General features: G+C 43.7%; 1 protein-coding gene across 1 annotated transcript; it reads right to left on the minus strand.

Moving 5' to 3' along the window:
• Positions 1 to 472: 472 nt before the first annotated feature.
• nr2f1a (nuclear receptor subfamily 2, group F, member 1a) lies at positions 473 to 9,074 on the minus strand. Its single transcript, XM_079515348.1, has 3 exons — positions 7,902 to 9,074; positions 5,712 to 6,239; positions 473 to 1,881 (listed from the first exon to the last, which is right to left on the minus strand). Exons 1-3 carry the CDS (start codon positions 8,335 to 8,337, stop codon positions 1,607 to 1,609), a joined length of 1,239 nt encoding a protein of 412 aa, XP_079371474.1. The 5' UTR covers positions 8,338 to 9,074; the 3' UTR covers positions 473 to 1,606.
• Between the last annotated feature and the right edge of the window lie 3,771 nt (positions 9,075 to 12,845).

The raw sequence follows: 12,845 nt of genomic DNA on the forward strand, positions 1-12,845 counted from the left end.
AGGCAGGCAGGCAGTGTCGCTGCTGCTGCTGCTGCTGCTGCATGCACCAGGCAGGCTCCACTACATATTGCCCCTTTCTCCTTTTGTGCTCATATGGGCAGTTATGTCAGGGCGTCCGTTAAACGGCGAGGCAGTATGATGTTTACCCATTGAGTAATCACCGCGTTTAACAGCGTGACTTCTTCTATCTTGTCACTGGTGGTCGGTGCAATATGGAGAGCCGAGGGTGGATTTTGAAACATGTGGTTGACACAGTATAGCCATGACCGTGTACCCAACTCCGAGATGGACCATTCCGGGTCCATTTTATCCACGTTAAATTAACAATCAGGATTTTACTGTGCTCTGCTCATCATAATGGAAAACGGGGCCGTTTTATACGTCAAACTGTAATTATTTGGACCTTGCTATTTAAAAAAAAAACCTTGAACATTTGCTGACATGAAAATGCTTGAGAATGAGACCATTGTTGCCTATTTGTTTTTTAATAGTACAGTCACCATCACACAACTCATCACCCGACCGTTCTGCAAAAAGCTGCATCATGGAGTTTAAGCAAATCGAAAAAGGCAACAACCAATAAAATTCAAGAAACAATGAAAATCTTTTTTTCAAGACGAAACAAACAAAAAATGTATTTTTTTGAAATGATATATTAAAAGTGCTTTTGATTTTTCACGTCTCTCCTCCTCCTCCTCTTTGACTGATGATCGACTCCACCACACACGCACCCAGTATACGACCGAGGGAGGAGAGGGGTAAGTGGGCGTCCCTCTCCGCCTCGCTCCGTTAAAATGTCCAAGGAGGTTGAGTTTCTCTCTGCAGTGACAGGTCCATAAGAATCGTAGAATCAACGGGAAAAAAAGTTCAACCATCAGTTGGTGATATTGTCATAGCGATTAGACTGTTTCTTAATTGTCTAAAATTTGTCTTTATTTTTTTTTCTCTTGTTGTTGTTGTTGTTGTTTTTTTTCCTTTTCCTTCTTCCTTTCTTAATTTCTCACTTCAATTTTAATTCTTGGAGAACATAGCTTCGACAACATATATCGCACTCATTATAAGAAGCAAAAAGGTTATATCAAAAAATTATTAGTATAGAATCACAGAAACCCTGGTTTGGAACCAGAAAAAATACAAAACAGAGAGGTACATAGACACAGGACATTTCTTATAATTGCTTGGAAACATAATATTCCCGCTAAAGTCTTGATTTATTTTTTTTTACTTACTGCGCATATGATGTTTTTCATTTTATTTGTATTTTTTTCTTTTTTTTACAAAAAAAAGTAAAATAAAGACTAGTATTTTACAAAATGAAGAGTATTGTTCTTGAAGAGGAGAGTGGCTTTACACCACGCAGGTGTAAAGTAAGTCCCATGAGTTCCATATTTTTCTGTACATAATGTATTCCATCTCAGTCCCAGAAGACAAAAAAGAGAAGAAAATAAAAAGTCATGTCTTCCACGTTTCTCTCAGAAAAGGTCCTATATATAGTCTTCTTGTGTGGAGGTGAGGGTGTTGGGGGGGTTGAGGGTGAGGGGGGAGAGTGGGGATGCTGTATTTTGGTCCATTTTTCTCTCTCTTTTTGCGCTCTCTCTCATTAGGATCATTGGATGGACATGTAAGGCCAGTTGAAGCTGCTTCCGGATAATAGCATATCCCTGATGAGCGTTTCAATAGGAGTTTTACCTACCAAGCGGACGAAAAACAGCTGCTCGATTACCGACGAGGAGACGGTGCGCAGCGAGGGCAGCCGCAGCAGGAGCTTTCCAAAGCGGCTGGGCTGGTTCGGGTACTGGCTCCTCACGTATTCCTCCAGAGCGCACTGGGACTTCTCCTGAAGGCTCTCGATGTGAGCCGAGTCTGACAGGCCGCAAGCGTCTGCAGCAGACCCCAAAAGAGAACGAGAGAGAAGAGAGAGAGAGAGACACACACAAACGCACTCTGGTTATCATTCAACATCAGCGTTACGTGTTATTGACAAAGTGGAAAGAACAAACACCGCTGCCCAAACATGCTACATCACGCTGACTGAGGGGGACTGTCATGCAGAATAAACAACGGGCGCTCCTCTGCTGAAGTGGGGGAATGCACCACCGCACAGCGAGGATATACCCAGCCTCACACACACAGCAGCCAGGGACTCAGGGAGGGAATATTCAGCGGTGAAAAGGGCACTAAAAACGGCGCTAGTCTCATACGGAGCCTCGTGGAGTATGGAGAACTGATGGAACACGCGGGAGCATGAAGGGCGAAAGGTGGGCTATATAGGCCTGAAGGCCACTATACTCGTGATGTCTGGGGCTCGGGGGATTCAAGTATAAGGGAAACATAAACGACACTGATGAATCTGAAATTACACTGGATGTAATGTGACCTAATTACTTTCAGTAAGCTGTGTTAAGTCATTTCGCCCGGGCTCTTTTCTCAATAGACCGTTCTGTCTTGGCCTGTTTTTCGAATGGAGCCCAGGAAAGACCCCTGGAAGCAATCAAATTTATTAGCAGGGGTGAAGTCAATAGTCACGCAAAAAGAACGTAAAAATGTTGCGAAAATGAGCCAGCACAACACGAGCAAAAATGTGTTCTCTTTTCGTACACAGTCGGGGGTTGTTGTATAGCCTATATAATTCCAGCCCATGCACGCACGAATAAAGACATAAAGACATAAAGTTCATGTCTCACGATATGTTTTTGCACGTTATCAAGAAAACTGTTTATCACACAATCCACTGCCATTTTGTTGGGGGGAAATGCCGTAAACGGTTATAGGAGGCCAGACTGTATAGCTCATTGGCATATGGCCGTTATAAGACCGAGTCTATAACGATTCTGTATTAAGCCGTGCTTTTGTGGCTATAGGCCTACTGCACAAGAGAGATAGCTTCGGTTTTCAAGTCCTAATACATTAAACACTGGACAATAGTATCCGAGAGGCTTTTAAGTCTAATCGTGATTTCTCAGGGCTATAACTCACTTTGGCCAGACACAATAACCTTATGAACTCGCGGACTGCGTGGGGGCAACGCTGAGTTCTCTCGGGGTGATTTACTATGACCTTAGTCCGGCCGACCAGGCCCCATATATGCAAATCAGCTTGGATTAACGATGAGTGTCCCCCCTTTCAATACACACAACAATCAGTCGGATTGAAATGAATTAAATAAAAAGAAGACGAAGAAAACAAATCTCTTGCAAACTATATAGAATAGCCATACTTGTGAGAGATGCACTGCAGTACAACACAAGCATATAGCCTATACCATAGAGTTCAAGGCATTGCAGGGACTGGGAGCGCACTTGAATGTGTGTCAAAGGAGATCTACGTATAATCACCCCCATAGCTCCCCCACACACAACGCCTGCCTGTGCCCGTCACCCGTGCACACCCGTGCATATCACTACATCAACAAGCTCAACACGGGGGGGATATATAGTTTGCAAGTTCACAATCGATACGACTATGTATGTGATAGATGGGCAGGTTGGCACATTGTGTGCTCATATATGGACCGATATGTGTGAGGCAATTATGGGGCGAGTTATGAAAGAATACGTTTTGCCTGATCACTTCCAGTGCGTCAAAAGACAAATCTCAGGTTATTGCAAAGTAAATCCATGCTGGTCCTTGGCAGGGCTTGTTTTGGCCAACGACACCATTTATAGCTTATCACAGCCTAACTCTCTTTTAGAAAACAAATAAAGTGTTATTATCTGCGTTAAGTCTCTGGGTTTTGGGGATAATTGGACGAATTGCCGACACACGGCAAGAGAGAAAAAGGTAGATTGCATGCGGTTTACTTTACACACCGTGTTGCAGGCAGGCTCGTGGGCAATTCATTTAACTGCAAGCTTATACGACACATTTACGTCTTAAAGCAAAGTTCTTCTTTTTTCTGTCTTTCTTCCTCAAACATTTACTGAAAATGTAGTTTGACTTGGTCTGTCATTTAAGTATAGCTACTACGCCGTGTCAAATTAGCTGCCACGTCCAAAAATCTGAAATTTAATTATTACGCCTCTAGAAAGTTAAAAATATCTAAAATTAAAGAGAGCCGTCCTCATGAGACGGAGGAACAGAGTTCTACTACGTGGTAATGGTCTATTCGCCAGAGAAGAGAAAATGGAAGGGCTGAGGGCGGTTTAATAGCTTTGAGTAAAACACTTCCTCTGTCTTTTTTTTCTTTTCTTTTCTTTTTTTTCCTTTTTCTTTTTTTACATAAGAGTCAAAACAAGTTCACACTCCAACTTAGGAGTTTAGATATATTGCAAAGCATGTTATACATTTTTGGCGATAAGGTGATAATATAACCTAATATAATAGCCTAATAACGTGATCTAATATAATATAATACGCAATTGAAAATTTAGGGTGAGATTCAAGCTTACTAAAATATTGATACAAGTAAATAGCAGTGGAGGAGAAATCAAAACCCTATAGGCTACATTATTATGTGTGATGTGTGATGTCTCTGTCAGCACTCTGTGATGCAGCTGCGTTGCTTTCTAGGTTTATCGACTTTGAGAAGTGTATTTACATTTGTTTAAATTAAAAGTACGCCAAATAAAATAAAACTCCCCATGCATTCAGAATTCCTTCTAATTGTAATAATTATCCCACTGTGTCATACAATTTTGGCGATAGGTTTAACGTGTTTACTTATGCGGTCAAGACGTGCATGGGGCATGTTCAAAAGTATAGTTTTTGGGGCCTAGCAGACCTCTGGACATCTTTTGTCGACCTTCCCTATACACATTTAGCTAAATGGCAGCAAGTGTCCACATTCAGCTCCAAATACCAGCTAAATTAGCCTTCACTTAAGTAAATAAGGATATTTGGGTCTTTGCTCTGCACGGTCAGCCCACCAATTAGCCTACACTGCGTGAGTTACTTTTGTATGAATTATTCTGACTTCCACGAGCAATGACAAGAGCATCCTATATCCACCGATCAATCAATGAATTAATTGGTCAAAGATTACATCTTCAATCCATCTATCCAAGCCCCTATGTTGAGTAGCGCTGTGTACTATACAGACATGGATACGATGACGTATTATAGTCAACTTCAGCAGTTATTCTTTGATGTCGGCATGCTGAGGATTATTTCCTGTCCTCCCATGACACGTGTTTGTGCACGCAAAACAAGGATAAAAGCATGCACCACAAGTCATAAATACATCAGCTGTCACATCCCAACAAATCACCCGCTATTTTATCTCTGCGCATATATTATTTGACACCTGTTCCAAATCCCGAAAATACAATTTTTATAGACGTCAGCTTATCGGCAACATCTGCCCACAAGTGTGCCAAAAATGTTTTAGATGACAATTATGAAATTATGTTAAATGTACGGAGCTCTCAAATAGCTCGCCTTCAAACACGTTTAAGTGGGCCTATATAGACTGTAAAAACTTGACGCGCTCTTTCAATCTGGATTTGTTTACTCTTCTAGTCTTCTTATGCTGTGGCTGTGAGTGACATGAAAATGTATGCAAGTGGATATGCAGCAAGCTGTTGTCAGAGCAGCGCCACAGCAATGACTAGCCCCATACGAGACAGACAGCCATGTTCTTATAAATGCCTGTGCTTTTATCCCATAACTGCCGCCGGCTGCCTCTCTGCACATGCATATACATACTATGTGAGTGTGACTAGGCTATACTATAGGCCCCAGTTCATTTTATGCAGCAGCGGACAGACACCCACCTGATGTGAAAAGCACTATCGCCTTGATGCAGCTGTACTCTGCCGAGTCGACGTGCAGGGCCTTGAGCTTCTCCACTTGCTCCTGGAAGATCCGAATGTGATCCATGAAAGCCACGACGCGGTCCGCGGACATCGGCGAGGCGTGCAGGCCCGCCGCGGCGAGCAGCGGGGCCACATGCAAAGGCATGGAGCACTGAGCCGCGTTAAGCACAAACAATTCGCTCCACGTCAGCCTGAGCAGCGACACCTGGTCGGTGATCTGCAGGTCGGGAAAGAAAGGGATGTTTCTCGCCCATTCCACGGCGCTGAAGAGCAAGCGAGCCGCCAGCTCGCAGATGTTCTCGATGCCCATGATATTGTTGGGCTGCATGCACTGGCTTCCATATCGGGACGTCGGGTAAGGCTCGGCCCGGAGCAACAACGAGATGTATCCGGACAGATAGCAATGGCCGTTCAGAGGGTCCCCGTTCGTCAGCGCGTACTGGCCAGGGTTCGGTTGGGTTGGGGGCATTCGTCCTCGCTGAACCGCTGACAAAAAGAAAGAGAGGGAGAGGAAATGTGCATCCAGGACTGACAAACATTGTTTATGTAATACAACCAGAGTAGCCTAAAGCTTTGCTAGTAGTCTCTGCTTGCAGGCTTAACGTTAAAAATCAAAATCCAAAAAGATAGCCACAGATATGCTGTGTTGGTATAGGCCTATTACCAATCATTTTACAGACAACATAAACATTAAATACAGAACTGCACTCCCTTTGCATTCGAGTAGGGCTGATATATTGTTTTTATGGATATGTACAAATTAAAAATCCCTCTTTCTCTCTCTTTATCTCTCTCTCACACACACACACACACACACACACACACACACACACACACACACACACACACACACACACACACACACACACACACACACACACACACACACACACACACACACACACACACTTTCTACATCTAAATGCAATTTTATGTGACCTAACATTCGCATGCACGATATTTGTCCAATTGTATAGTATACATGTCGTGCCAATAGGAACTGTCGCATTGACCAGCACCACCGGAATCAGTGCCAATACTGTCGGCCTACACCATAGCATTTGAAGGCCGTGGTGATTACCAACGATGCGTGCTGCAGTAGGCTTTTTATGCTGCTCTACTTTTAGGATTTATCAACGCTTTGATTTGTGTTAATATTCCACAAATGCGCCAAAGCACATTACAATTCCGACCGATAATTACTACTGAGCGCAAAGATGTGTACAAATTTTACCCTCTTCAATAGCTCACTCGAAAGGCAACGCAACCGCTATATTGTAGCCCATGTGTAATATTACCAATTAAATATTAATATATAGCCCGTGGCTAAAATTCACTGCACATTGTACATGCGCAAGTAAGCGATTAAAAAGCGGGAATATTTGCGCGTTTTAGCGATGAAAGACTATAGGACGAGGAGAGAAAGTTAACGGCCTTTGATGCACATGCACGCAGGGCAAAAACAATGAGCCGTGCACAACTTCAGTGCATGGCATTGTGCACTGTGCCTGGGATGTCTAGTCAGCATATGGAGCTGGAGGGAGAGCGAGCGACGTCGGGCTTGTATAGCGTCTGTTCATACCAATAACTTAGGCTATAGACGAAGCGTAGTAGGCCTACTATGCAATTTATTATAAATTAGCCAAGCTGCACATTGTGGAAATGTCTATTAGTAGAATGCACGCACGTGCACGCGCATGGGCTATACACACAGCATTCACTCACTCACTCACTCACTCACTGACACACGCATACACACATAGGCTAGTTCTGCCGCCTTATAAGACTGCACGATAATTGGGGTCTGCAGTCTGCTAAACCCCAATAATGTCTTACAGATTAGACTGTGACAAAAATGTGAAAGAATTAAATAAAATAAATAAAACCACAGACTATAATAAGTGGTGATTTTGTAGAGCCGCCGAGTGTCCCTTGTGTTACCCCTCTCTCATATAATAGATTTATATTTGAGGAGAAAGACGGATCACTCGTGCAAACATTCCCTGTAAAAACATGGACGGAAGACTGCGGCACTATATGCCCAGTCAGTCATATACTAGCCTGTGTGACCTTAATGCAATATGGCAGCCCTACGCGTCTGCTACGAGGATGCCGTAATCACGAGTGGCATTAGAAAAATATATTCACCTTCCCGCCGCATTCCCACTTTTAAACATTTCTTCAGCCGACAGTATTGGCACTGATTCCGGTGGTGCTGGTCTATGGGACAGTTCCTATTGGCACGACATGTATACGTTAAGTTCCTCCGCACGCTCCTCTTGAAGAAACTTTTGCATCCCTCGCAGGTGAACTGGCCATAGTGTTTGCCGCTCGATTTGTCTCCGCAAACAACACATTCTATATGCTGCGCCTGGCTCCCAGAAGTCTGCTTCTGATTCCCGGTGCCCTCGGTGCCCGGCGTCGACGGGGGTCCCGGCTGAGTGGGGGTCTGCGGAGTGTGCGGTGCCGCCGACGCCGCCTGCTGTTGCTCCCTCGCCGGCTGCACTGCTGGGTTGGGGCCGCTCGGAGGTCCTCCGGCCACATCTTCTTGCGGATCTCGCCAGACGCTAACTACCATTGCCATATCTCGGCCCCGGAAAGTGCTATAGAGCGAAATGATCGCTGGTGTTTATGAACCGTAGAGAGAAGGAAAAACGGAGAAGCCCTCAGAAAAAAAGACAACGGCAGTGCAAAGTCAAACCGGAGCAACAACGCAATCTCACAGGGTAAGAAGCGAGTAGAAACGCGATCAATACATTCAAAAACAGAGGAGGCGATAGAATATAGGCACCCGATCAGGATATGCAAGTATCGGGAGGCCAGTTCCAAGGTAAATTGCAGACAGCCATTCAGGAATCGTAATCTTGTAGAAAAACCGAAGCACACGTAACAAATTGCAGTTTGGTATAAAATAGCCACAAAGGAGGCAGCGGCGATTCACATGGACGTAGAAACGGGCATAAAATCTTTCTCTGAAAGACACGCCGATCCCAAAGTGCTGCGGAGAAATAAATTCCTTTCTCTTTTCTTCCTCTCTCCTTTACTCCCGTCTTCGCCGTAGGAGGGGAGGAAAAAACTGAAGAGCTGGATTCTTACATCTATATTCTTAAATAAACCTCATCTCGCCCCAGTGAAAAAACCGCGTCGCCGAGTAAGTGTCCATGTAGTTTCGCCTCTCCGACAGGAATGGAGACGAACAGCAAAAAGATAAAAAGGAGAAGGAGGGTGAAAAAACAACAACTAATAGAATATGCAAGAAGGAGAGAGACCCCCAAAAATGAATGCGCTTAAACGGGAGGACCAGCAGCGGAGCAATGTTTCCGAAACGGGGATCTGCGCGAATGTCTGTATATAGTGAACTTTGACACTACTATTGAAACTGACACGTTTCTATGGAGATCGCTGCGCCTTATATGGTGCTCGTGTCAAGGAGCCAAGAGAGGGGCTGCTGGCAACTGATAATCAAAGGCGACTGACTGGCCAGAGCCCTGCATTGAGGGGGGGGCGGGGGGGTGAGAGAGAGAGAGAGAGAGAGAGAGAGAGAGAGCGAGAGAGAGAGAGAGGAAAATGGGAGGCTAAGGTTAGCCAAGCCTCTTTCTCTCCATTGGTTAGAGTCCTCGTTCCTTGCTACCTACGACTAGGGGCTCTGACAAGCACAATTTACATTGAGCTCGCCCCGCGCTGCTATTTACTTTGAAACCTGATTAGTATGGGCCGTCTATTGTCACAAAAAAGAGGAAGAAACCGGGATAGAATAGCCGAAAAGCTGGGGGTAACGGCGGGGACAAAGCTTTACGCACGGGAAATAAACAAACCATAGCGCAGCGAAAAGGGACCCCGTTTAACAGAACCCCCCAAAGTTCGAAATGGTTTGTGTTGAACTGTTATCCTTATTGTGTGAATGCAGGGATATCATTATTGTTCTATACCCGTGGATGTTTTATTTATTTATTTATGTGTTACATATGTATTATTGTTTTAGCATGCGCATTGCGGTGTAATAAGCGTCTAGCGTATAATCGTTGCATTACAAAATCAGTTTAGTGCAAAAGTGAGTGATAAGCAGCGAAATGGCAAAAGGGAGAATGATGCATAATAAGACTTAACGGGATGCGGTATTACAGCGGGCTGCAGAAAAACCCTCTCTGAATTGCACGTCCAAATAAGGCACATTCAATAATCGCGGAGGTCCAATAGTCCTCCCCGGCCGCTGAATGGGTGTCACATTATGTCTTAATAATGACAATAATTCAAAATCATGTGAAGTTGTTTGAAAATTGCACGGGGATTCCGGCTTTTTGTAATGTGGGTTTCCAGAGGCTTGCTGCCTCTCCAGCTCAAAAAATGTCTGGATCGCGCTGCCATCTAGCGTACGATGTACAATTACAGCCTCATATGCTCACAGTCATCAAGCATGCATTACAAAAAACTTGTGTATAAAAAAAGATATGTCAATTATACTCTCGAGTGCCGTATATATTTGAATGCACGATAGCTTCCGGAGTTTCTACAAATTATGTAAAATTATGGAAGAAAAACAAACATAAAGAACAATACATAGTTGAATTCAAACAATATCAACAAAACATTGACCTTCTGCTTGTGTGCGTGATGTTTGAAACGTAAAATATGCTGCGCATAATGTTCCAAATCAGTAGGATATACAAATATAGGCTATATGTGGCAAAAAAACAAAACAACAACAATATAGTTTTAATATAACATATTACATTATAGTTTTGTGAGAACTATAACAAGTGCCTCTGAGCCCTTCTCGGAGCTATTAGGAGATAGAATGGAGCGTAAATATGCATACAGTACAGTGCCCCTTTGAAGAGACGCATATAGGAGGGATGGGTGTTTTTTAAGTATTCAACAACAGAGCTCTCTCCTCTCCTCTTCTCCCCCGTCCCTCATGTCTCGGACACTCCACTGAAACTCCCCGGCCAATGTCTCCAGCTCTTTGAAAAGGTGAAACGAATAAGATTAAATCGGACAAAGATTTTTTTTCCCCTTCTTTTTTTGTAAGTGTATCATTAAGATTTAACTTCACAGATTGAGGGGGAAAGAAAAAAGGGGGCTTGCATGCATGCATGCATGCAGGAGAAGGAGAAGAGAGGAGAGTGAGTGAGAGGGGATAGCGAATGGGAGCAGGGGAGAGAGTCTAAAGAAAGCTATAGAGCTGGGCGAAGCGGCGAGAGAAAGGAGAAAGTGGACAGGAGGACATTAAAAGAAGAAGAGAGAGGCGAACTGGCGATGGCTACTACTATACCACCAGTGGAAGAGAAGCTATACCGCGGGATAAAGACGGGCACCGTGCAGTAACGCAAGTAGGCTATTTATTATTATTTTTCTATCTATCCTCCAGGCTCATCCACTCCCCAAACTCACACAATTGTCGCTAAATGCTAGACTAAATTATATTGCCATGCCACATGACCAGAAACTAAAGTCCAAAACCTATAGCCTTCGGACCTTATCTTCTTATAAATGTCAGACAGGCAGCCGTTAAACATTCCAGGGCAAAACTCTGTTAAGTAGTGGACGCTGTGTATTTCCCCCTCCATATACTGTAACCGCATTACGAGGGGGCTTGTTTGTCCGATTTTAAGCTGTCGTCGCCAATTTGCGCGTTATAGACATCAGTGGTGTTGTTATAATGCTGGTGTAGGCTACAGCAGTGGACCTCACCTGCACACACGGCTATTTGTTGTTTGACCACATAATGCAAAGATCGATAGCAGCTTGTTTGTCTCAGCGATAGTGTCAACGGATTAAAAGGACCAGTTATACCAACCGTGTGCTGATCAAGGAATCTGACCGTTCTCTGACCTCCTCAACGCGCCTCTATACACCCATTTATTTTCCTGTTTAGATGGATATAATAGCCTATAACGTCGCGCTAATGCCTCATGTCTATATGGACTGCGCATTATTTCTCAGAATGGGGCTGAATTTGATACATAACTTCCCCCTGTCGATGCAATGGTATAACGACACGATGCAATTACAATGTAAATAACATTGCGTTCAGTGACATTAATAAAAAACAATTGCATTAAATATGCATATGAACATTGTATTATTTCACCACTGCAAACAACAATTCCGCACGGGTTAATTTAACTAGTGCATGAATATATATATATATATATATATATATATATAACTTCTATAACTGCCCCAGTTAACTTTTCCCTCCCATGTATATGAAGGCAAAGTAAATAATCATTTTCTTTTAAATATGAGAGAAACATGTTTTATTTTATTTTAAAAGCCTCTTAACCTCCAAGCTTTGCTGCTAGGAAATCGTGCGTAGTAGCCTATACGTGATTTATGAAGTTATTGAAAACGTGCAATGGGGGTGACTCGTGTCATTTATATCAGGCTGCGTGTATATGTATTTCTGCAATCTGCAGTAGTATAGTCTATGAGGGGTCACTAAAGTAATAGAACAACCTTAATTTAACGTATATAGCCTACTACTATAACATAACATGACCATGGTCATTTCATAATACTTTTCTCGGTTGGTGAGCTTCCAAACGTAGCCTATACACGCACGCACGCACGCACGCACACGCACACACACACACACACACACACACACACACACACACACACACACACACACACACACACACACACACACACACACACACACACACACACACACACACACACACACAGTCAGCCAGGATGCATGTGAAGCAAGCAACCAGCTGAGGTCACGTAACCAAGACCCCCAGCAAAGACATGATCGAGCTATAGAAAGAAAGAACATGAGCTCATGTGAAACTTTGTAGAAATTGATGAGGGAACGTGTTCGCTGGTGACGCTGAGCAGTGACACTCGCATCCTCCATATCAAGTCCACTGTAAAAAAAAGAAAAGAAAAGACAAAAGACAAAGAGAGAAAGAAAAAGTAAATATAATCAAGAGCTTGGTTCGCTCACCGTGATGGACCCCATGGGGGTCTCTCATGAACACATCTCATATAAAAACACACGGCTAATGTTTCCAAAGGGGGGGGGGGGGTCCCTAAACAGTGTGTCTCTCCACATATCTGCCCTAGCTCAACATCTGTAAACAG

This window comes from Electrona antarctica (genome assembly GCF_951216825.1).
Source record: "Electrona antarctica genome assembly, chromosome: 12".
NCBI lineage: Eukaryota > Metazoa > Chordata > Actinopteri > Myctophiformes > Myctophidae > Electrona > Electrona antarctica.